The sequence below is a fragment of the Lissotriton vulgaris genome, chromosome 4_1 (genome assembly GCF_964263255.1).
Source record: "Lissotriton vulgaris chromosome 4_1, aLisVul1.2, whole genome shotgun sequence".
NCBI classification, from domain to species: domain Eukaryota; kingdom Metazoa; phylum Chordata; class Amphibia; order Caudata; family Salamandridae; genus Lissotriton; species Lissotriton vulgaris.
Window position 1 is genome coordinate 1,839,116,110 of NC_141691.1, and position 26,714 is coordinate 1,839,142,823.

Below are 26,714 nucleotides of genomic sequence, written 5' to 3' on the forward strand. Positions count from 1 at the left end.
ATATTTATTTATTAACTACAAATATCCCCTATACTCTTTATGAGCACAGAAGCACAAGCGTTAAAACAAAACACAGTTAAAATACACAAAAGTTGCACAATATGGATGAGCCCTAGGGGCCACGTAAACCATATACTAAGAAAGTGGTATAAGAGATACCAATTGAAAATGAAACAGGCCTAGGGCCTTGGGAATCGCTGGAGCTGATCGGGCCTAGCAGTGACTAAGTCGGGAAAGGCCTGCGGGATTCGGGTGCAGTGTTTAAAGTGCACGCACTCACCAATGCATTGTTTATGGTGCGTAAAAGTTACAAAGTTAGTTATTTAGGAACCTTCCGAGTGACCTAGAGGAGTGAAACTTAAGACACGGGCACTAGAGGTGTGTACCAGAGTGGGAACACCGGCGTTGATGAGTTACCTCACCCACAGGAAGCGGGTGCACAGGTGCAAAGTAGTGTCGGGTTTCGTCATGCAGGTCAATGGTGCTTGGAGCTGAAGATGCTGCAGGCAGATCGATGCGAAGAGTTCCGGTGGATCCAAGGGTGGATCTGAAGTGGTGAAGACCTGAAAGCAGAGGGGACAATGTTCAAAGTCACTAGCCAGTGACTACCGTGGAACCAGATTGGAACCAGGCGATGTCGGGTGCAAACAGGCGATGAGGTGTAGCTTCTCTCTGCAGCCACGTGGACACGAAGAGGTCGAGGACGTCCAGGAGTCAATCTCGAGCTGTCCCAAGCAGGCTTCTCGCTGTTGGCGGTGTCGGCAACTTGATTGGAGCAAACAGGCCTTGGCTAATGCAAGCCACGCAGGAATCGAAAAAGGCTTATCACTCGGACCAGCAAGGTCAGAGCGGTTGTTCCCTTTTACAGGAGGGAGGGCAAGTATGGAGCAACCAGACCCGCAGTGTAGTTTGTAGGTTTCGTTGCCAAGATGGCCGCTGACCACGTGGCAAGTGGCCGGGATGGCGCGTCGAGTGGCACGATGCAAAAGGGCCTCACGCAGATCGTGGAGATGCTGGGGGGCTGATCTTCGGTGCAAGGGCTGTTCGGTGGTGGGGCTTCTCAGTCCCCAAAGCACAACGTCGAGGGTGCCTCGGATGCTGCGCAGTCAGCTTTTCGGGGGTCTTTCAAGAGGTCCGGTCCCACGTCTCTCGGTGCCTCCACGGGTCCCTTCTTTGCAGGGACTGTGGATCGGGCTGTGAGAAGTCTGGGAGTCTGGGTCTTGTCAGGCTCTGGGCTCGGGCACCGGCGGGAGGCGGCGGCAAAACAGACTTCCAGTTGCTGGATGGTGCCTGTATTCACAGGGTGGCCACTCCTAGGCCACAAGGGAGATACTCCTCAGTCTTCTGTGCAGCAGAATGTGGAAGTCCAGTCATCTTCTTAGTTTCAAGTTGATTCAGGATGATCTGAGGTGCTATGGCACTGCTCCCACTCCTATTCCCAATCTGAGGGGTGGATCACCTGCTAGGTCCCTCCTCTGGGTGGGACCAGGAAGGGGGGCAGTTACACCCCCTTTCCTTTGTCCAGCTCCTCGCCAGGCCTGGGTCTGGAAAGTCCCAGGACCGGTTTGGACTGGCTTATGCACGGGGACACCTTGTGTGCCCCGGGCATGTCTGATTCTATTCAGCCCTGTCCTACCCAATACACAAAATCCTGTCTGGGGTGGTGCTCGCACCTCCCAAGGCAGGAAACCCTTTGTCCAAATCTCCCTCGCTGGAAGGACTCCCAGCAGCAGGAGGTCAGACTTGTGTCTGTGGTGGCAACATCCATTTTGTGATGCTGAGGCTCTGGTTAACTTTAACCGGGGTTAAGGCTATGTACATGTTGTGTCCCTCTAGAAGGGTGGAATGCTATCCCCGTCGACAGAACTGTCGAGGGGATAGTATTCCAAATCGTATGACACTTTACTCGACATGTTTTGATAAAGCCAAACCAAAGTTAGCATATAACCGCGAGGATTATAATGCACTTAAGAGTATATGGTATGGCAATATCCCGGAACAGCTAAGGGAGTTGTTCCCGACAGCTGCAGACAGGCTCAGCTCATGCTAGAGCTCCATCTCACATATTTTCAAGCACTCTGCCCCCAGGATTGATGAGGCCTTCCATAGGAGTGGCTGATAGGAACATATGTGTCCAGTTAAGGTTAGATATAGGGATACTATATCTAAGAAAGAGGTGATTACACCAACTTACCCCAGCTGAGTGATCAGCCAGTTGTGTCAAATATTGAGGCCAGGCCAGCGGTGGCACAATACATGCTGCAGCCCCTGGTAGGCCTTGGAAACACCTATGCCCTGGGTACCTAGGGTACACTGTTACAGGGGCCAATAAGGTGAACCAGTTCCAATTCGTAATGCACCTAGAGTGCATTGACAGTAATTTAGAGAGAGAACAGCAGGCTGTGGGTCTGATTAGCAGGCCCACAGCCACATTAAGTCATAAACCAGTGAAGCAAAAAGCAAACATTTGGGGTGACCATAGGATAGCAGACCCTACTCTCCTACAACGGCCATATGCAAATCAGTCTGACCCTGTGCCTCATGGGAACAGTCCAGCCCGAACTGCCAACCCATGTCTACCCTGGACCGGAAACAAGCATCCCGGGGCCGGTTTCGGGTTCATAACCCTCATCAGCCAGGCTATCTTGAATCCAGTGGCAAAGTGAGCAAAGGACCCACGTCTGGGCATACCCTGCCAACTCAGGGCGAACAAAGCGATACCAAAGGGGATGATAGATCAAGCGTTTGAGCAAATCAAGTACTCACCCCCAGTCAACTGATCTTGTTTAAATCATCATCATTGTTTAGCTAACTCCACCACCCCAGTTCAGACATGGCCATATGCAAATCAGTCTGACCCTGTGCCTCATGGGAACAGTCCAGCCTGAACTGCAAAGCCATGTCTTCCCTGGATTGGAAACAAGCATCCTGGGGCCGGTTTCGGATTCATAACCCTCATCAGCCAGGCTATCTTAAATCAAGTGGCAGAGTGAGCAAGGAACCCACGTCTTGGCTTACCCTGCCAACTCAGGGGGAACAAAGAGATACCAAAGGGGATGATGGACGGAGATTTTGAGCAAATCAAAGACTCACCCCCAGTCAACTGATCTGGAATTCATCCATCATCATTCTTTAGCTCACTCCACCACCCCAGTTCAGACATGGCCATATACAAATCGGTCCGACCCTGTGCCTGATGGGAACAGTCCAGCCCGAACTGCCAAGCCATGTCTTCTCTGTACCGGAAACAAGCATCCTGGGACCAGTTTCGAGTTCATAGCTCTCATCAGCCATCCTATCTTGAATCCAGTGGCAGAGTGAGCTAGGGATCCACGTCTGGGCATACCCTACCAACTCAGGGCGAACACAGCGATATCATAGGGGATGATAGACGGAACATTTGAGCAAATCAAACACTCACCCCCGGTCAACTGATCTTGGTTAAATCCATCATCATTCTTTAGCTCACTCCCCCAACCCAGTTCAGACATGGCCATATGCAAATCAGCCAGGCTATTTTTAATCCAGTGGTAGAGTGAGCAAGGGACCCACTCTGGGCATAGCCTGCCAACTCAGGGCGAACAAAGCGATATCAAAGGGGATGATAGACGGAGCGTTTGAGCAAATCAAACACTCACCCCCAGTCAACTGATCTTAGTTAAATCCATCCTCATTCTTTGGCTCACTCCCCCAACCCAGTTCAGACATGGCCATATGCAAATCAGTCTGACCCTGTGCCTCATGGGAACAGTCCAGCCCGAACTGCCAAGCCATGTCTTCCCTGGACCGGAAACAAGCATCCTGGGACCGGTTTCGGGTTCATAACCTCATCAGCCAGGCTATCTTCAATCCAGTGGCAGAGTGAGCAAGGGACCAAGTCTGGGCATCCCCTGCCAACTCAGGACGAACAAAGCGATACCAAAGGGGATGATGGACGGAGCGTCTAAGCAAATCAAGCACTCACCCCAGTCAACTGATCTTGTTTAAATCCATCATCATTCTTTAGCTCACTCCACCACCCCAGTTCACACACGACCATATGCAAATCAGTCTGACCCTGTGCCTCATGGGAACAGTCCAGCCTGAACTGCCAAGCCATGTCTACCCTGGACCGGAAACGAGCATCCTGGGGCCGGTTTCGGTTTCATAATCGTCATCAGCCAGGCTATCCTGAATCCAGTGGCAGAGTGAGCAAGGAACCCACATCTGGGCATACACTGCCAACTCAGGGCGAACAAAGCGATAGCAAAGGGGAGGATGGACGGAGCGTTTGAGCAAATCAAACACTCACCTCCAGTCAACTGATCTTGGTTAAATCCATCATCATTCTTTAGCTCACTCCACCACCCCAGTACACACACGACCATATGCAAATCAGTCTGACCCTGTGCCTCATGGGAACAGTCCAGCCTGAACTGCAAAGCCATGTGTTCCCTGGACCGGAAACAAGCATCCTGGGGCCGGTTTCGGTTTCATAATCGTCATCAGCCAGGCTATCTTGAAACCAGTGGCAGAGTGAGCAAGGAACCCACGTCTGGGCATACCCTGCCAACTAAGGGGGAAAAAAACAATACCAAAGGGGAGGATGGACGGAGCTTTTGAGCAAATCAAACACTCACCCCCAGTCAACGGTTCTGGGTTTAATCCATCATCATTCTTTAGCTCACTCCACAACCCCAGTTCAGACATGGCCATATGCAAATCAGTCTGAGCCTGTGCCTCATGGGGACAGTCCACCCTGAACTGCCAAACCATGTCTTCGCTGGACCGGAAACAAGCATCCTGGTACCCGTTTCGGGTTCATAACCCTCATCAACCAGGCTATCTTGAATCCAGTGGGAGAGTAAGGAAAGGAACCACGTCTGGGCATACCCTGCCAACTCAGGGCGAACAAAGCGATAACAAAGGGGATGATGGACGGTGTGTTTGAGCAAATCAAACACTCACCCCCAGTCAACTGATCTGTATTTAATCCATCATCATTCTTTATCTCACTCCACCACCCCAGTTCAGACAAGGCCATATGCAAATCAGTCTGACTCTGTGCCTCATGGGAACAGTCCAGCCTGAACAGCCAAGCCATGTCTTCCCTGGACCAAAAACAAGCATCCTGGGACAGGTTTCGGGTTCATAACCCTTATCAGCCAGGCTATCTTGAATCCAGTGGCAGAGTGAACAAGGGAACCACGTCTGGGCATACCCTGCCAACTCAGGGCGAACAAAGCGATAACAAAGGGGATGATGGACGGTGTGTTTGAGCAAATCAAAAACTCACCCCCATTCAACGGTTCTGGGTTTAATCTATCATCATTCTTTAGCTCACTCCACCACCCCAGTTCAGACACGGCCATATGCAAATCAGTCTGTCCCTGTTTCTCATGGGAACAATCCAGCCAGAATTGCCAACCCATGTCTTCCCTGGACTGGAAACAAGCATCCTGAGGCTGTTTTCAGGTTCATAACCCTCATCAGCCAGGCTATCTTAAATCAAGTGGCAGAGTGAGCAAGGAACCCACGTCTGGGCATAACCCTAATCAGCCAGGCTATCTTGAATCCAGTATCAAAGTGAGCAAAGGACCCACATCTGGGCATACCCTGCCAACTCAGGGCGAACAAAGCGATACCAAATGGGATGATAGATCGAGAGTTTGAACAAATCAAGCACTCACCCCCAGTCAACTGATCTTGTTTAAATCCATCATCATTCTATAGCTAACTCCACTACCCCAGTTCAGACAAGGCCATATGCAAATCAGTCTGACCCTGTGCCTCATGGGAACAGTCCAGCCTGAACTGCAAAGCCATGTCTTCCCTGGACCGGAAACAAGCATCCTGGGGCCGGTTTCGGGTTCATAACCCTCATCAGCCAGGCTATCTAAAATCAAGTGGCAGAGTGAGCAAGGAACCCACGTCTTGGCAGACCCTGCCAACTCAGGGGGAACAAAGAGATACCAAAGGGGATGATGGACAGAGCTTTTGAGCAAATCAAACACTCACCCCCAGTCAACTGATCTGGATTTAATCCATCATCATTCTTTAGCTCACTCCACCACCCCAGTTCAGACATGGCCATATACAAATCGGTCCGACCCTGTGCCTCATGGGAACAGTCCAGCCCGAACTGCCAAGCCATGTCTTCCCTGTACCGGAAACAAGCATGCTGGGACCAGTTTCGGGTTCATAGCTTTCATCAGCCAGGCTATCTTGAATCCATTGGCAGAGTAAGCAAGGGATCCACGTCTGGGCATACCCTGCCAACTCAGGGCGAACAAAGCGATATCAAAGGGGATGATAGACGGAGCGTTTGAGCAAATCAAACACTCACCCCCAGTCAACTGATCTTAGTTAAATCCATCCTCATTCTTTAGCTCACTCCCCCAACCCAGTTCAGACATGGCCATATGCAAATCAGTCTGACCCTGTGCCTCATGGGAACAGTCCAGCCCGAACTGCCAAGCCATGTCTTCCCTGGACCGGAAACAAGCATCTCGGGAACGCTTTCGGGTTCATAACCCTCATCAGCCAGTCTATCTTGAATCCAGTGGCAGAGTAAGCAAAGGACCCTGCCTACTCAAGGCGAACAAAGCGATACTAAAGGGGATGATGGACGGAGCATTTGAGCAAATCAAACACTCACCCCCAGACAACTGATCTGCCAAAGGAGAAAACTCTTCTGTGTTATGATGTAGTGTCTGGCCATACCCTTTTCCCTGCCTAGACTATTTTTCATGACCTTCTCTATCATTTATCACACATTCCTAATTTATCCTTTTCGTAAAAATTGCATTCCAGCCCATTGATTACACTTTATCCGGCCTGAACCAGAGATTACGTCTTGAGGCGGAGAATACGGCCCGGGTGCGGAGATCACCGTCCAGGTGCGGAGAGTACGGTCCGGGTGCGGAGAGCATGGTCCGGATGCAGAGATTAGGGTCCGACTGCAGACGTAAAGTTAGGAGTCATAAGTGATTTCTGTGAGTACTAAAAATCATAAGTGCCCTCTGTGAATACTAGATGTAGTAAGTTTAGGATTTTGTCTCAGATTAGTTCTGTGAATTAGCCCCCATGTTATTTATAATCCATTTGCTTGAAGAAAGTCAGGTTGCTACTTTTCTAGAGGCTTTGTAGTAATCTGTGCAGAGGGTCCATCTGCCATGTTGGACTGCAATTTACGCCTGTGTTCTTGTGCAGCAATCAGGGTCAAAGACATCTTTCACAGATCATGTCCATATTTTGCACTAAAATCAGTGAGCTGTGATATATGAAGGGAGGGTGTGTGTAGGTGTGTGTAGGAAAACCTCAGAAACATTGGGGCCCATGGAGAGAGCATCTTGGTCTGGCAGTCAAGACATACACCAGGGAAACTGGGCAACATAGTAACTTAATTCCCCTAAATAAGGGATGCCAATCAGAGATAAACAAGGCTCGGCGAGATTGCCTTCCAACATGAAAGCACTATTGGACAGAGACTGAGATGAGTTCATTTAAAAAAAACTTTGAATCCCCCTTATCCCACCAACCTACTGCCTGCTCCAACTGTACCATAAAAGCCAGAGACAGTTGATATTTTAATTTCAATATCATTTGCAATAAGTGAATAGTTCCATTAACAGAGCGCCAAATACAATTACTTTGAAACAATTCGATCTAAAACCAATTTGCTTGGAAACCAAATAGAAAAACATACTGACTGAATGGACAATAAGTTGAAAGAACCTTTAATTTTTAATGATTTTTTATTTAAAAAAAACAGTCACGAGCACTGAAATAGCACGGGCAATAGTATCACAAGAGGAGTATATGTGAGGTTCAATGATATGGCATAGGGCAACATTATTATTAACATAGCTGAAACATGTCGAACTAAAAGATGCCAGAAGAATCATACCCATGAGCATCCAAATTCTTTTAATTTCAACTGGAATGGGGGCACCGAAAATAAAGGGATACTGGGGAAGCCTTAGGAATGTCTCTCTTTTAACTGACCCTAAAAAAGATATATCAAAGTGCTCCCTTCACAATGGTTGGGCCCATCCTTGTTTCTTGGAACCAGGATGATAGCCGATGGTGAAGCAGAGCACTAAAAGACTGGGTGAGGATTTTAGGTTTAAAGCATTTTATTGAGACATTCACAAATGAAAAAAAAACAGTTGTCACAAAGAAGCAGTGCATAAGACACAACCATATAGTAGCGCACCAGCGCGCAAGGGCTCTGCAAAACGTAACATTCATCCAAATGTGATGGTTGGTGCGCATGCTGCAATAAGATACTTCAAAATGAGCAAACCCCCCCAAACTCCCCCACCCCTTCCCAACCCCGCAAACCCCCCATTTCCTCCCCCCTCCAGTGCCACGTTCCCTCTCCCACCTCAACCCCCCCAAACCGCCCCTCTCCCTCAGCTGCCCACAGTCCTAGGCACGCTGGTCATCTGAATCCGCTAGTGTAGTCAATCTCAACAAACGGAGATATCGGGGGTATGTAAGTTCTGTAAATTCCCTTACAAGCAGTGAGTGAAACGGTTGCCACAGGTCATTAAACTGCTCCACCTCACCCGCCACCACAAGCGACAACTTTTCCATTCCCAGGACATGCCATAATCTATGCTACCAACCTGTTGTGGAGGGGAGTGTGGTGGTGCGCCAGTGAATAAGTATATTTTGCACGGCAGAGCCCAGTGCTATCGCAATTTGCCTCCCTCTACCAGACCGCAGAGGATACATTAGCCCATTGGGTAAGCCCAACGGTACGTATGCTGGGAAGCGGGGCAATTTAATATTGAAGTTTGAGTCAATCTCATCCAGGACTTCCTTCCAGTTGGGGCACAGTAATGGGGAGTCCCATAAAACATGAGTGAGGGTGCCTATCTGCCCGCAGGCTCGCCAACAAGTGTTGTCGATGTTGCGATTCATCTCATGCAGTCTCTGTGGCTTGTAATACCAGTATGTGGACACTTTAGTGAATGTTTCTGTAAGCCCAGTGTGGTATGCGGAGTGTCGAGCTCGATAAGCGATGTGGTCCCAATCCGTGTGACTTAAGGATCTCACCAGTTCTCGTTCCCAGCGTTCCCTACCAGGGTTATAAAGATCAAAGGAGGAAGGCTGCAAGAATTTATACAGATCTGAGATAAGTTTCGTATCTGAGATGCGTGTTACAAGCCATTTCTCATAGGGAAGGAGCTTCCTATCTGCCGACTCACGCACCTGTGGCTGCAGCGTCCAATGGCGCACCTGCATGTAGCGCAACCATTCCGTTTCAGGCAATTGATATTCCTTCCTGAGGTCTGGAAACGGAATGACGCCGTCCTGACTATATACATGAAATAGCGCTCTGCATCCCGCAGCTCGCCAGCGCACAAAGGCCCCTGGTTCCATTCCAGGATGGAAATCCGGGTTGTCAATCAGTGGTGTGAACGGTGAAGGGAAGGTGGTGAGCCCGTGCATCGCGTTTGTGGCGTCCCACACTCTTATCGGGCCCCGTGTGATAAAAGACGACTATAAGTTGGGTGGGCGATGTGCCCTACGCAAAAAGGGCACCTCTTGCAGAGTCCGGCCCGCCACCGCCTAGTCTTGAAAAAGCCAGTGTTTGTCAGACTCCCACTTGCTCCACTCCACTAGGTAGCGTAATTGAGCTGCCTGAAAATATTTGCGTAAGTCCGGTACCCCCAGTCCCCCCGCCTCAGGTGCCAGTGTAGTCAGGGCCCTTTTAAGCCTGGGCTTGCGACCATGCCATATGAAACGTGCAATGTCCGCCTGAATCTGCTGGAGCCATCCTTTCGGGGGCTGCAGCGGCAGGGCTCGAAACAGGTATAGTGCCTGCGGCAGGATGGTCATCTTCACCGCGGCAACTCTGCCCAGCCAGGACAAGGTGCCTTTGCTCCAGCGACCCAGTTCTTCCTTTATTTTCGTACCTAGGCGGGTATAATTAGCGGTCACCATGGCGGGCAACGTGGCGCCAGACGTATGCCCAAATAGGGCACCAGATCTTTAGACCAGTGCATGGGGAACCGGCCCTGCAAGTTAGTTCTAGTGGCGACAGACAGCGAAACGTCAAGGGCCGCCGACTTCCCCATGTTCATCTTAAAGCCTGTGACGGCAGCAAAGGTCTCTAATTCATCAATGCATGCTGGGAGTGCCCTCTCCGGATCTGCCAGTGTCAATATGATGTCGTCTGCATAGAGACTAATGGTATGAATGTACCTCCCCATCCTTATTCCCAGCGCACTCTTGGCGTATCCTCTGGGCAAGGGGTTCCATATAAAGTGCGAATAGGAGCGGGGACAATGGACACCCCTGCCTGGTGCCCCTTTCTATTGCGAACTGTTGGGAGCTGCAGCCATTAACCCGCCTCACTGCCGATGGGGATTTGTAGCAATTGAACACCAGGGTGCGAAATTTCTCACCAATACCCGCTTTCGATAATACCTTCTTCAGATACGGCCAATGCACCCGGTTAAAGGCCTTCTCCGCATCAACGGCTAGCAGCATCCTCTCCCCGGGTATCCGGGAGGCTTTCTCTAGTATATGGATCACCCTCTTGGTGTTATCCACTGTTTGCCTCCCGGGGACAAATCCGGCCTGATCTGAGTCCACCAGTCCCGGGAGATGAAGTGCCAAACGGGCCGCCAGGATCCCAGTATACAACTTGAGATCGATATTCAAGAGAGAGATCGGTCTGTAGGAACTACATTGCGTCCGATCTTTCGCCGGTTTAGGGATGACCGAAACAGTTGCTCGAAGTAGATCTGGAGGGATAGCTCCAGGAGTGGAGAAGGAATTAAAGAGGCGCGTGAGGATCGGGGCTAGCACAGGGCAGAATGTTTTATAGAAAAGTGATGTGTAACCGTCCGGGCCCGGGGCCTTCCCGTGTTTAAGCCTGGAGATGGCTGTAATCACCTCCTCAACTCGGATGTCCCTTTCAAGGTATTCCGCCTGTTCCGGAGTGAGAGAGGGAAGGTCAATCGAGGCCAGATAGTCCGCTTCCGCCTGTGCTGACGGGGGTTCGCCCGTATAGAGGTCAGCATAGAATCGGAGAAAGCCCTCCGCTATCTGGCTATCCTCCGTAACCAACACCCCAGTAGATGTCGATAGCTCCTTCACCAAGTGCCTTTTATGCACTTCCCTGAGCTTGTGTGCCAGAGGCCTGCCACATTTGTCTCCACCCGCATAATATGCGTGCTTCAAGCGTAATGCAGCATATTCCGCCCTGTCCATATCTAAGGCTGACAGAAGTTTCCTCGCAGCCTTAAGTTGCTTCCAGATTCTGGGAGCTCCCGTCCTCTGGTGAACCTGTTCCAGCTCTCGCACTTTACTGGTGAGTTCATCCCGCTTTTGCTGTCGTTCCCTATTCTCCGCGGAGGAGATGGCAATGAATTCCCCTCGGAGCACTGCTTTCAATGCCGCCCACTGTGTCGCCTGGGTGGTATCAGTATTATCATTGTGTGTTTGGTAATCACGTATCGAGTCGTGAATATGCTTCACCACCGTCTTTTTATGCAAAAGAGTATCCCTGAGGCGCCAGACCCCACGCTTGGGCGACATCGGTGGCAATTGAAACGTCCCCGTAACAGGGGCGTGGTCCGACAGAGAGAGAACCCCTATCCCTGAATCAATGGCCAAGTCACAGACCGGCCCCGTGACTAACAGGTGGTCAAGACATGCGTAGGTCTTATGTGCGTGCGAGTAATAGGAATAGTCTCAGGCGGTGGGGTGGAGGCGGCGCCAAAGGTCGTGGAGATCTAACTCCTCCAGTTGGTGTTTGCCCGTCTGCGAAATTTCCCCTGTCTGCGGATACCTCTGCGTTGACCTATCCAAGGAAGAATCGAATACCATGTTCAGGTCCCCCCCTTTAATTATGTGCCTGTCTGGGGTGGCGGTGACATCCACCATGACCGAGTGAAGGAATCGTTCTTGGTGTTCATTGGGGCTATACACTGACCCGATGGTGAATATCAAACCCCCGTACTTAACCCTATAAGCGAGGAGTCTACCTTTCTGTTCAGCAAATTTATGTAGGACCTCCCCTTTAAATGTTCTGGACACTAGAATTGCTACCCCGGCTGCCTTGGTAATGTTGCAAGAGAAAAATTGTGTGGGAAATTTGTGGGAGCGCATCCTCTGACAGTATTTGGCTCGGAGGTGAGTCTCCTGCAGGAGACAAATATATGCGCGTGTGTTTTCCAGTAAGGAGAGCACTGCCTTCCTCTTGACAGGGTTATATAACACTTTCACATTAAGGGTGACTACTGTAAGAGCTGTCATCTGTGTGGGTGAAACCAAAGTTCAAGCAGTGGGTCACAGCCCAAGAGGGGTGCTGTGGTGCAGATAGTGTGTAGGAGCACTGTGAGGCTGTAGCGACTGAATCAATAGTACTGGACGGTCCCTGTTCTTCCCCCCCCAACCCCCCGCAAACTTCCCCCAAACAACGTGCCCTCCCCCCCTTCCCCGTCTCCCTCTACACCCCAACAAACCCCTCTTGCAAACAACCAAGCACCCTCCTCACCCTCCCTCCTTCAAACCCCTGAAACCCCAACAATTGTCAGTCCCAGTCATGCCCAGCGGACAAGTCTGTGGTGAGTTACCAAAGTGGACGTCCGGCCACTTACTCCCCCTTCCCCCCCCCCCATAGCCCCCCTCCCCCCAAGACCCGAACCTGCTCCATCAGTAAGGCTGTGGTGTTCTCCCCCCGGAGCGTCATTATGCTGTCAGCGCTACATCACCGTTGGAAGCATTGTCTCTGGCCGCTTCGGAGACTGCATTCGCTATGCCAGTTCTAATGGTAGGTGAGTCCGGTCGTCTGGAGTTGGCAGACACTCGTCTCCGCGACACCCTCTGCCAGCTGTCTCTGGGGCAGCGTCTCTGGCTCGGTGTAGTCGTGTCTTCCTCCTCCGCCGTGATCCCCAGAACCGCACACGTTTCTTGCAGCGATCTGAGTTGATGCATCGTGCCATTCCATCTAAAGATGAGGCGGAAGGCGTGACCCCAGGCATAGGATGTTTCATGCTCTCTCAGAAAGTCAGTGGCAATCTTAAATGATTTCCGTCTCTGGAGAGTGATGGCAGACAAGTCCTGATATAGTCCCACAGAGTGACCACAAAAAGTGAATGAGGGTTGCTTCCGGGCATCAGCCATGATGCGTTCCTTCAGTGGAAAGTCTGGGAGAAACGCTAGGATGTCCGGAGGTGTCGCCGACGCTCGTCGCGGCGGTCCAACCCTGTGTGCCCTATCGATCCGGACCGGGAACTCCGGTGGTTCGCCCAGGATAGCCCTAAACAGGTCTCTCAGGTAACCAGCCACATCCGAGCCTTCTTTTGTAGACGGAATTCCCCGGACTCGGATGTTGTTTCGTCGAGACTGGTTTTCAAGGTCCTCATTGTGCGTTTGCAGGTCCAGATGCTGGTCTCTGAGGCGCAACACCTCCTGTTGCAGCTGTACGAGGTCCTCGTCGAGACGATGGTTCGTGCTCTCCACTGTGGCCACTCGCTCCCCCAATTCATCCACCTCTCTACGCACCTCCGAACTTCATCCGCCACTTCCTGTTTTAATGTCTGAAAATCGTCTCTGAGGGTGCTGAACAGCGATTCAAGGAACGATCCAGTGACAGGCGGTTCCCCTCAACTCGCAACCTGCGATCCTCCGGCTGGGCTTTGAGATGGTTGCCCCCTGTCTTCTCTTTGCTGGGGCCTGTTGAGCATTTCGGGGAGAGTGCGGTCTCCTCGCTTGGTGCCTTTGCCGGATGCCATCTTGGATCGAGTGTAGGCCAGCTCTCCCGTCTCCTCGGCACGACACTCCCTGCCCCGTGGGTGCTTTCCTGGGCCAAGTAGGGGACTGTCGGTCGTCACCAGTGGCAGTTCCGGGTACAGCCGAAAAGAGCGCTACCAGCGCCGCCGCACTAGGCTTCAGTCGTGGCTGCGATGGCAGGCCCCATTACGCCGCTCACCCTTCCAGTAGGCCCCGTTCTCCGGTTGCCGTGGGCTCTGCCAGGCGTGGGTATCGCTCCCGTGCTCGTCACCTCCGCCAGACCTCGATCACTCCGGGCGGGGGAAGCGCTGTGTGGCCCACCGGGTCTCTCAGGCCGCCTCCCACTTCTGCCCAGTCGTGCCGCGTGTCGCGAAATCAGTAGCCGATGGTTGGCCAACGTGCGTCAATGCAAGCTCCGGGACCTCCAAGTCAACCGGATTTTTCTTGGTGCCTTATGGACGCCCACCAAGCCGGGGGGCCCCGCCAGGGGGGACCGGGAATGCAGGACTCAGCGTGGAGCCCCGGGTCCGCGCCCCTCCTGCTCCGGTTCTCTCCCAGCGGGCGCTCAGTCGAATAGACCGAAGCCCGTGTGCCGCACACAGCTGCTCCCACGGAGCCGGCCCGGCGGACTCCGCTGGTATTCAGGGCCGTCCGGGCGTGATGGTGCAATACCTCCTCTGGCGGTGCACTCCGATCGGCGGTGGGCACGGCGTGCGGTCCTTCCCCCGACGCGCTTCGGGGGCCGGCCTCTTCCTCCTCTGACTCCCGATCCGGAACTCCAACGCCGTCCGGCGGGCTGTCCTGAGGCTAATTGGAGACTTGGACCAGACAAGGGTCTTCACGCCTGGTTCTGCCACCTCTCCCTGTGCCGGGAGAAACCTCTCCCTCACCTCTCCCTGTGCCGGGAGTTAAGGCTATATTTCAGGGCTCGGGCCTAGTCGGATCGGGGAGCTGCGAGAAGAAGCGTCCTCTCACTCTGCCATCTTGGCCACGCCCCCCTGGGTGAGGATTTTAAAAAGAAAAACAACACATGCCGATTACCATTACTTGGTACATGCAAACAAAATAAGTCTGAGGAAATCTTTGTGGTTAATTGGGTAAAGGAACAGCACAGAACAAGAAGACTTGTAAAGCAAGATCTGGGCTGGACGTGACAAGGTGGCCTACAAGGCTTGAGAGTCTGCGGCTGAGAAGGATGTATCCTGAAAATATTTAAGGTGTACGCAAGGGACCCTAGACTTAGAATGTTAAGGAGATTCAAATGTTCTTTTTTTTTCAAATTTCTACACACATTATGTAAGGATTTATGAAAGATAGCCTTATTCATCACTGATTAAGTACCCTTTCACAGGAGCCTAGAAAAAGGAACACACATTTGAAATCATAAAGATTGCTTTTTCCACAGCTACTGCTCTTAGACACACTGATTGCAATTGTCCTTTCATTGTGGAGTCTGATGCCTCAGCTTTTGCAGTGGAAGCTCTCTTGTCTCAGAGAAATTCTGACAAAGAACAACTACATCCATTGTATTCTTGTCTCTAACACTCTCATCTACTGAAAGGAGCTGTATTGTCTGTTATTGAGAATTATTGGTGACAAAAGAGGAATTTTCACATTGGAGTCATTACATGGAAGGTCCCGAACATCCTGTGACCTTATGGAATGATTACAAGAACTTTCATTTTTTCAATCTAAGTGTTCCAGGAACAAGCATGTCAGGTTGTCATTGTTTTTCTCTAGATTTTCCTACCAGATCACTTACAGGCTAGGGAATTGCCTTGGCAAGGTTGATGCTCTATCCTGCCTGGGACAGAACAAAAGTTGAACCGAAACACCTCCCACAATTCTGGCACTCAAGTTTAATAATAATTGGGAGAGTGAAGAAGATTTGTAGACAATTAAAGAGGAACACACGTAAATTAATGTAAGAGAAAGGATACATGACAGACCAGATCTATCTAAGGAAAGATCATCAATGACTTTAGGTACTTTATAATAAATTGTTCATGTCTGACCAGATATTGCAAAAAGAAAATATTTGATGGCTTCATGATGCTCCACTACTGGGAAATCTTGGGATAAACAATACACAAGAGTATGTTACCAAATTCTTTTAGTAGTTAATGCTTGAAGATCTCAGACAACATATTCAGACCTGTGTAATTTCTGTGGAGCCCAAGCCCAATGACCGAAAACTGGTGGGACTGCTCTAACCTTTACCAACACCAAAGGTTCCATGGGTTCAAGTATCTATGGGTTTTGTGGTAGAGCTCTCTAAATTGGAAGACTATACAGTAGAATGTGGGTAGTGTTAGACTACTTTTCTAAATTGGCACATTTCATACAACTCTCTAAATTGCGTACAAAGCTAGAAGTGGCAGGATACTTCCTAATTGAAATAGTAAAATTGCTTGGGCTGCCCAGATTCATTATTTCAGGACGACTCTCTCATTTTATCTCATAATTCTGGAAAACATTACTAAATATGTTAAGTACCACCAATTTCAAGTCATCAAGTTATCATCACCCCTCTGATGGACAGTATGAAATGTTGAACCAGGCCATAGAAAAATAGTTATTTATAGAGTTTTATATAGCGCGAACGTGAACAAGGGTACCAGAGCGCTTCCCCGCTACATGAGGTATACAGTTTAGAGTACAGTGGGTATAGCAGCAGTAATATATATATACATATATATATGATTCTGGTACATATCTTTCTTAACATTTTCAAAAATAACAAGTTTAGGATCTGTTTAGTGTACAAAAGGTATAACAGTAGTATTATACATATGGTCCCAATGTGTTCCTTTCATATGCTTTTCATCAATACTCCAAAAATCCATTAATTGTAGTACTGTACAGTCAAGTACGTTTTCGCAGCCAACTGGTGATTTTATCTTAACATTCGCTGTTGATCTGTACAGGTAACACCTACATCAGCTCTAGTTGGCATCAGACTTTTTTCTTTCTTGCTTCATTATCGAACTTCAGAATGACTGGGTATTCTCGGTTTCTTTGGCAGAGTTGACATATAATAACACATTCCATTGTGCATTAGAATTTTTACCTTTCTAGTGCACTTGTGGTTTTCTTCCCAGTGTATGGTGTTTTGTTTTTTTAGCAGTGGCAGTTCAGATCCTACTCAGTTCATTAACCAAAATCCAGCTAGCTGCTGTCGAGAATTCAAGAGTGGCTAAAATGGCTTACAAACAGTATGCTGAAAGATACAGGCGTCCAGCACCAGATATTCTTAATATACAGCAGAAATTCTGCTGCGGTGGCATAGAGCTTTAGGTAGTTTAGATGTTGTTATCAGTGAGCACAGTCCCTAAGGGCTCCATGTAAATGTTGAAGATGACAATATGGAACAATGAGAAATTCTGCATATGATTGGGAGCTTTGGAAATCACGAGAAGCCCATGTGAATGAACATGTGTAGATTGGATAGAAAGTGATGGTCATTGCCACTGAATCCCATTGAAGGCTTGTGGGTCTGGATGAATGTGGGAAGATCGATAGTGTCAAAAGCAGCAGGACTCTTCACCAATATCTATTGACAGGGATCATCTTTGTTTGTGTTCAGGAGTGCTTCTTCTATGATTTGCAAAATAGCAATCTTTGTGTTGCAGTACAATCCGATGTTAGGTGTGTAGCTGTGTAGAAGAATATTAGCTTTGATTTGATCATGAAACTGAGGATAATCTACTTTTGTGATGATCTTGCAAATGAAGAGTGAGTGAGTGAAGGGCATGTAGTTCACAGTGTTCTCAGGGCCAACTGTTGATTTCTGTGGGAGGATCTGAACTTTCTTGGGAGCTTCTGGGAAGATGCCTTCAGTGACATAAGCTTTGATGATAGTGAGTACAGCTGAGAGTATTTCTGCAGAGAGGGCTTTGATTAAGGACAAGGGTAAGTCATCATATTCATAGGAGGTAGCTTTGTGGGACATTCTCTTTCTGATGCAGCTTTCCTGTGGTCTTGGTGTAGTACTTGGTTATCGCTTATATGATGAGTTTGCTGCATGTAGTGCCAAGGGAATTTAGCTTGACAGGGTCATCATAATTTGCTTTCCTTTTATTTCCTGTGTGCGGATGGAGCATTGTTGTCATTGAGACCTTTTGAGCATAAGTGTGCTAAATTGTTAGAATTGCACTTGCATGTTTCATTTGGAGCGAGAGTGTGCAATAGGCTATCACAAAATACATTTTAGTCATTTAGAAGGGTCTTGACGCATGTGGAGGTAACAAGGCGAAGGATTAGTTTGAGCTTTAGGTTGTCAATGAAGAATTCTTGGATAGATCTGAAGGTTTATTGTTCTCTTCTGGGTCTGGGTTGACCTCTAAACCAGGTGATGGAGTTGGTGAGGTGGCAGGTCCAGTACCGTGGTACAGGGGCAGTTTGCATTGGATGGTTGGGGCTGTTGAGAAATATAATCATCTCAATACTGGAAAATATATTCTAGACTTTTTGTGAGGGACTATTTAAGTCAGATGTTGGAATTTTGATATAGAGTATAGAAATATCGAGCCCAGTCGTGGCTGTTGCAGGTAAGAGCGGTGGGGTGGGGTTGAGGGGGTGGACAGATGACCCAATAGTGAAAATAACATTTTAAAACAAAAAAACACTTACCTTAAGACTTGGCTATGCGGCGAGCACAAGGTAAGTGGCTTTCTTTCCTTTTTCCTATCCTTTTCCCTATTCTGTCATCTGTTGACTCCCACCCCTCCCCACAGTTCTTACCTGCACAGGCTATGACTACACCGAACCAGTGTTCCTCCTGACAAACTTTTACAGTCAGTAAACATTTCGTTCAACGTACGGACATGTACATTTGTTTTATAAATGAACATGAGCAAGTGCATGCAAAATTCATGATGGAATTTTGAAGCCTGGGAAATGATTTTAAACATAACATGGGAGGAGCCAAGATGGCGACCGGGACGGTCGCCTAGTCCCTCGGCTCCGAAGACCATCTCCTCCTGCGCTCGCATCCTGCCTGCAATCCTGCACTGAAACGGCTTCTTGCGGAAATGAAAACCTCCGACAACCCACGGAGAAATCCTGAGGCTCGCGCCTGCTTCCAAACGGGAGAAACATCCCGCTACAGTCCGCGGCCCGCAGCAACCCTGTGACCGGGGCCTCGAGTGGATATCTAGGCCGGCCACCACGTGAACAACAACGGGCGCCAGCGACTGAGAGGGACCGGTCGGATCATGTGTGGCGAGGAAGGCCGACTCCTGAAACGCATATCCTGCTGGACTAAGGGTGCGATCTAAAGTGTGCCTGACAATTTGTTTGGGGCGCATTGCACGTTCGCAGGAGCTTTGATTGTCGCCGCTGAGAAACTGCTTGCGCATTATCCCGCTATCGGCGGGCGGCTCCCGAATTTTTTGCTTAACTAACATCTCATTGTCAGCTGCTTAGTGTACTATATTGGTTTTGTCGGCCACTTATGCGACACACAGGTGTCTGCTGCCCCTCGGTGTGAAACCTGGCCCGAATCAGTGTGTCCCTGTCAGTGACCACAACGGGCATGGTGGAGTGTAGCCTCGAGGAGACTGAGCCACAAAGTCATCGTGGACGCATGGAAAAGAGAGGCATGATCGAGAGGGGACACGACGGAGACCTGCACTATGGCAGTCTTATGGCTGCTATTGTTGCCCTTCGACATAACATGGAGCAATCTGTTCGAACCCTGGGTGGCAAGGTGGATGAGATCGTGTCTGCACTGGGGCGATCGAGAATAGCCAGCCAACAGGGACATGGCGGCATGCCTGATTCTATGCTCGTCCACAACAACATGGCGGCCCTAAGCGACACTGACGGCTTTGGGACCCCCAACCCCAGGGCGTCTCTTGTTGAAGATATTGAATGCCTGGGACGACGTGTAGTCTTCGGATTGGAATCGCGACAGGAGTATTCGTCCCAAGTCATGCTCCCCATTACCCGGGGGCCGCCCCAGATGTTGTTGGACATTGAGACTTTCCTCCCTGGCCCTGCTCTGCTGAATATCATGTGGAAGGTGTACTCTCGGACCTGGCCGGGGCCGCTGGATCGGTGTGAAAAGGGTATGGTCGAGGTCCGTTTGCATCAAATCGACGCTCCTGGGCTGCTGTTCGAGCCCACTTGGACACTTCGACTCCCCGTAAAGATTGCATTAGGAGCTGACACTTTGGTGAGCATTGGCAGAAAAGATAAGACGGGACAGGGATGAATGCTGCATACTACGGACTGACAGTTTCTTAGTGGCTGACAGAGATGGATGTGCGACGAGCTGATTTCCTGGATAGCGCAGTATGCTGATTTTGTACTTTGAACACTGTCTGCTAGTAATGGTTTTTGTTACTGGACTTTACATCCTGTGCTGATATAGAAACTGCGGGAGGGAGATGCCGGGGGACTGGTGGATGGCTCCTCTCCGCTTCTCACTACTTTCATTGTAGTTATAGGTTAGGACCTTTTTCTTATCTTCTATACTTCGGGACTCCTTTTTTTGGGGCGACAGGCACACTGCTAGGGGGGTGGGGGGTAGGCCGTAGCCAGCTGCAGGGGTGCAGGGTGGGGGGTTGGAGGGTTTTTTGTTTATTTCTTTTTGTTCTATGGGCCTTCTATTCTTTCTTCTTTCTTCTATGAGCTATATAGTGGACTGCTTTTTCGTTTATTGAAGTTTAAACGGTGTGTACTACTGTTTATTCAGATGCTTCCTTCTATGGGGATAGTCGTGGTGTTGGTGTAACAAACGAAACGTGTACTTATTTCTCCTGATCCTTTGAACCTGGAATCAATGTTCTGACTTAAAATTGTCTTGATACCGCTTATCCTTACGACCTAAAATTCAAAATTTGACCTTACTTAATCTGTAACTAATCCTCTGTGCACTGACGTATTGCCATGTACTGTACTGACAAGCCTTCGGGCTTTTTGTTGAGCTCTGTGTACAACCGTTATAAATAAAGGTCTTCCAAAAATTAAAAAAAAACATAACATGTATTTGTATCGCTAAAGGATTAGTCTGGGATACTCTTTTTTTTTAAATGGCATTAAATTCTGCATTTGTTACTTGTTGTAAGATGTTTTTGAATTATAGACACTGTTGGAAATCGAAATCAGGGGCGATCATAAGTGTGCCATAAAACGAGAAAGTGTAAGCCAAAACGTAAATGGAAAGAGACATGTCTTTTTAATTTTATACTTTTTTCAAAATTGCATACAATGATGAGATTACCAATTAAAACAGCCAGTTGCAAATCAGCAGCACAAAATATTTTTCATAAGTTTACAGAATAACCTGCTATCTGCATTTTAGGAAAAGAAACGATATTAAAGCATCTTTTTTAAGCCAGGGTAGATGTCTGTTCTGCTAGATGGTCCGGTCGGGAAAAGGAAACTAAAGACTGAAATGTGTTTATTTTCTAGCCAGAATATAAAATAGCTGACCCTATCTGCACCTTCATATTTTCAATCTTTGTCCTGGCAACGACCATCACCATCCTCCGGGATATACTTCTTCTGCTGATGGAAGGTAAGATCCATATCTGTTGAAACAAGTCATATTTATTATTATATATATTCATTGTGCGATTACTGTTATTATCATTATGATCGCGTTTCTATTCTTGCAGCAGAGCTAGAAAAATGAGGTTTTATATTAAATTCATACATTGACATCCTGAGGATGAGGGCCCTAGTACACCCTCCCATGGATGCCACAGTATACCTACTTTTGTGCAGCGGGTTGGGGCAAAAATGCACTGGCAAGGTCTTTATTATGCTTGAAAACAATGTAGCTCATGCCTTGACAGGACCACACCAGTTTGTGCATCAACAGTTACAGAGCAGAAGAAACAGGCAGTCATAACTATATTTTGACAAAGGTTTAGTATTGAATGTCAAGTATCGCAAATCTATATAAATTCTGTCATGCTTACGAGGACAGACGTGACACACCATGAGGCACATTTTCTAACCAGTCACGCAACACAACAAGACAACTTGCCACGCTGCGTAGTGTGGCAAGGAGAGTGCAGGAATGCGCCATATTTACTTACATATGGCATGCGAAGAAAGAGAGAAAAATGAGGAGAAATAAACATATTTCGTCTTGTTACACCTCACCTGGGAAGGAGTAGCACTTTGATGCATTCCCTGGTTTCCTAGTTTTATTAAAACTGGGAATGTGCCAAAAACCATAGATGGATGCTTGGGATCGCGCATGCTGCACCCATGGAATGCCTTTCAAGGGCAGGCTAACACAAGGCAGTAAGTTGCGCTCCCACGCATTACTCAAGATTTACTATGCTACTCAGAGCCACGCAATGTGGCTCTGCATGGCATCATTAATCTGACTTAAGTGCTTGTGTGGCCTTGTGTGATGACCAGGCGATGCAAGCCCTTAGTAAATCTAGGCCCAGGTGTATCAGTTGATAAGATACACACAAGAATGCAACTCACACTTGAGCCAGATTGCATGAATAGATGAACCAATTTTTATAGAACTTAAACAGTATTGTGTTGTTCCACACCAGAAGAGTGAAGGCCCTGCAACACAAAAAAAAAATTCTGCAACACAAAGAATACAAGAAACACACACACAAAATCCAAAGCACAAACAAATCAGGCATAAGTTCAGGATAGGAAAAAGCTACAGAAACTTCCCCATGAGTTATTATCACTTAGGGATTTTGCTCATTGCTAGGTTAACACAAAAATGACCAGACAAGATGTAAGTCACGCAAACACTCATTGTGAGCAGGCAATAGAACACAAATGCATATTCACAATATCACTTCCGAGTAAGGCAAGCCTTATCAGCAGCATAGCAGGGTACTCAGTGGGCACCCATTGGTTAAAAGCCCATCTATGGAAAGGTCTAAATGTGTTCATGGATAAGTTTCATGTAGTGTCCACTTGTTTGCTACAAATACATAGACGAGATACAAGTTGCAGACACACTCCTTGTGGGCACCAGCCATGGTATACATCACATCTACCACGCTCATAAATAACAATGGATCCAGTCTTCCAGAATGCGTACCATAACCCACACACACAGTGATCCCAAGGACTTCAGGGGTGAAGGATATACTGGTGGTACCCACATTAGTCGAGTGTCACACCTCAACCAACCTTGTCATGGAGTGCAAGGGAGGGAGGGATCTCAATCCTCTAATCCCAGCACCTGCATACCACTTGCCACACCAAGGAAGGGAAAACTTAACTTCCTTGGTGTGGCGAGTGGTATGCCGGTGGTGGGATTAGAAGATTGAGACCCCTCCCTTCTATGTGCTGCATGCCAAAGTCAGTTGAGGGGGGCATGACACATGACTACGGTGGGTACTGCCAGTAAATCCATCAACCCTGAAGTCCTAGGGATCACTCATTGGTTTTATATACACCTCAATATGATTTATGTTTGGTTTTTTTTAGCACTTTTAGCAGCAGCACCATTAGGTCCTGAAGAAAGCCCCGCACCGTTTGGGTCACAGGCTGAAACATGTCGACCTATGTGGCACACCAGCTGGTTTAATTATTCCTGCAATGCCACTCTATTTTTATTCCCAGCCCAGAGTAGCCCTATTGAAGTTTTTTTATGAATCCTGTAGTTAGTATTAAATTACTCTTTTCACTTGCTCTGCTGCCCTCACCACCATGGCTCCACATTTGGGTATTTAGTATATAGCTCTCTTAGTATGAAAACATCCTTGAGCTCCTCCCTCCCAGTAAGGGGGTTGTAGCCCGTATCGTGACTAGTACGGTATGAGGAGGTTCCCTAATGATGAAGTATGCCATCTTTTGGTGGGTGAGGAGAACTGTCCTATAAAAGGGATGCCCCTGGTCTGATGGTTTAATGTACAACTAGGAAATTGATAGCTATAGACACCAGGGTTATTTTTATGTCTTGGCCACTGCATGCTCCCAGCAGTATCCTTGTCATGATGTAACTTTTTACACAGGCTTTGGCAAACAATAGTTCTGGCAGTGCCTACTAGGCTTTTGGCTTTATCAATGTTTGTTTAGTTTTGTCTTGGTTTTTCTAAAACTTTATTATTGAGGGAGCGGCCAAACCCCCATAAATATAATTAAAAATCATTAGGTAAAAGCAGAAATATTTCTTGGTCTCAAAAGTTAACATTGCCAGTCCCTGGCATTGAGAGAACTATTTTGTGTGCTGTGGTGCTCTGTGCGAAAGAACAGAATGGTGTCACTCACAGCACAAATGGATTGAACCATTGTCCCATGCTGAAGTGGGTGGAAGGACAATGAGAGTGATAAAATAACAGATCAATGGTTGAAGAGGGGTGGCTGAAAGTCCCCATAAGTATATTAGATAAGTATAATTTTAGTAAAATTAAAATCTATTGGCTAACATTAGACCTCAAAATCACACTACATGTTCCTCTAAGTAACCAGGCTTTTAATTATGGCATAGGTGTTCTATTTGGATAACGTGGTCTGCTTTAGTTATTAAACCAGTTGCTTTACTCAGGAAATGTAGAGAACAAATAATTGAAAGGCCTCTTAAATTCTTAATGAAAACACCAATACTGAGGCTGAGAAAAAAATGCTCTTAGAACACATAGTTTACCAGTAAATGAAACAGTTTAAACATAAATGCCAGAGCAACAGCAAATTAAGTAAAAGAAAATAGTATGTCTTGAAATTATTATTACCCAAGTACAGGAAGATCAGTTTGTTGTCAATTAGCACTGACTGTTTGATAACATGGCTATCTAAATAAACGTTTGACTCGGTTAAAATGTTCATTATATTCCAAAGAATACTAGAAACATATTTAGTAACATTAGAAGTGCACCAGTGTGCCTGCAGTATTCCAATGCATTGCTCTAGTTACGTTGATAACTAATAACATGCTTTTGAATTCAAGAAAAGGGACAATATTACTGCAAACGTGAATCACAGCTAATTGGCAGTCAATACTATAGGAAAGTACTGGTTTATGGATAATGTATCTTGTCACATGATTTACTATGGGGGCAACAAAATAGCAGAACGTTTTTGTAGTATGTTTGAGATATTGTGGGTATACAGAGAGAAAGTACAACAATTATTCATCTGTCAGCATTATATTTGTGTGTGGAGAAACATGTCACAGCAGTACACATTGCAGTCATCCCTCTACCATTTAGGTAGAGGGATGACTGCATCCCTTTTAATTTATGTGCCTACAAATATTGAATAACCAAACATGATTCTACTGGGGCCAATATCGTTAGTAAGAGAGCCTTTTTATACTGAATTACTCTCCTTAAGTTCCCAATTGATACAATCAAATGAAAGTTTAAAGGGTCATTGTAGACACAAGTAAACTACGGAACTTAGATACTGGTTTAGAGTTTGATGGTTGGTATTCTGTCCGTCAGAGTGGTGGAGGTCATTACTTCTGCCATCTTGATGAAGTATTGTCGTCCAAATTAAGATATGACCGATGGCCGACCAGCCATCTCTGTATATTGAAAGGAATCAATGCGACAGTGGTTTCTTCCAATGTAGAAAAGGTTTAGTGGACAATCACCATTGGGTTTCAACTGTTGTTGACCAAACGTTTTACATTCCCAAAGCAGGATTTTGTTTTCTAAAAACAAAAACTAATGACTCCCACAACCTGGGAGTTTTCACCCAGTGAATGCTTGTCATTATTTTTTCTGTCCCTCACCATCGTGTTTTTCCTAGATTTGACAGACTCAAAATAGACATTACATCATTCACCCTAAGTAGAGTGGGCAGTGTAATTGTACAATCTTCATCAGTCCATCTGTGAACATTATCTATCGACACTGCCAATGGGCGAACTGTTGGAGGAAAACTTAAGGTCCACCCATTACCAAATGAAGTGGGCAGACTGATAGTTTGGTGGTTAAGGAACTTCATTGCTTTTGCGCCGTAGTACCCTGTCTGCCAAACACTAAATTGGGCCTATATTATTAACATAAATCGTGTCTCGACTCTTCAAAGATTACTCAACATTGTAAAAATACTGTCCCTCCACCCGATCATTGTAATAACCATTTTACCATACACACCGCTCTGCTGTTCTTAACAAGGTTTATGCTATGTAAAATATACCAATAGAATTTAAAATGTGTTCACAAAATTAATAACATTTCAATGTGAAATGAACGAGGAAAATGAGAAAATGGCATTCGTTTTTAATACACTGATGAGATGTAGGAAGAACAATGGTGTATGAAGAAACACAGAGCTATGGTATTATATTTTATACTTATTTATAGTAGCTACATAACCTGACAATTAATTAAATGTATACTGTAATGGGCATTGTCCAATAATAAAATTATATTGGACAGATGTGGTCCTTATTTTTTTTTTTAGACTTAAAGATATGGTTGCTGGAATTGTGTGATTCAGCGACTGCATTGTATTCCTCATAATTATGGATTTGCTGCATTGCCACATATGCCATCTGTTGCATAATTTGCAGATTTCACCAAAAATATTTAGTTTATAGCTCAAAGGATAACAAGTTACTACAAAAAGCGCCACAAACACATCTGAGCAGCCACAGACTCTTTGCAAGGATTAACTAGTCACCTTGCAATTCATAATTCCTGAACTGGTACTCATGGGGGAAGACATTCCTTCTCTTTCTTTTAGAATTTCGTACCAAGCTGATGGGAAACTACCACAAAATGACCACAACCCAGTTAAAGAGATTTTAGTGAGTGTAACCTCACCCGCATCTAATAGCTTGGGCTGATATGACAAAGCAATTGAGAAATTGTATATTGGTATAGTACTCAACAAACCAACATCAAAACGATGCAATAAGAAACAAAAATATTCCTGTATTGTGTATGTTAACCATTTCCTTGCTGCCGTCGGCCATTGGTCGACGGCAGCACTACCTTCCCAGTGCTGCCGTCGGCCAATGGCTGACGCGGACCCGCCCGCGCACGGAAACGCCCGCACCGCGGCGGAATTACCGCCGCGGTTAA

General features: G+C 47.3%; 1 protein-coding gene across 1 annotated transcript in view; it reads left to right on the forward strand.

Moving 5' to 3' along the window:
- The window catches only part of SLC30A8 (solute carrier family 30 member 8), a 482,505-nt gene that overhangs the window by 437,998 nt on the left and 17,793 nt on the right, over nucleotides 1-26,714 (forward strand). Inside the window, exon 6 of the mRNA XM_086967033.1 lies at nucleotides 21,157-21,262. Coding sequence (XP_086823159.1) covers nucleotides 21,157-21,262 — 106 coding nt within the window. The remainder of the gene's footprint in view (nucleotides 1-21,156; nucleotides 21,263-26,714) is intronic.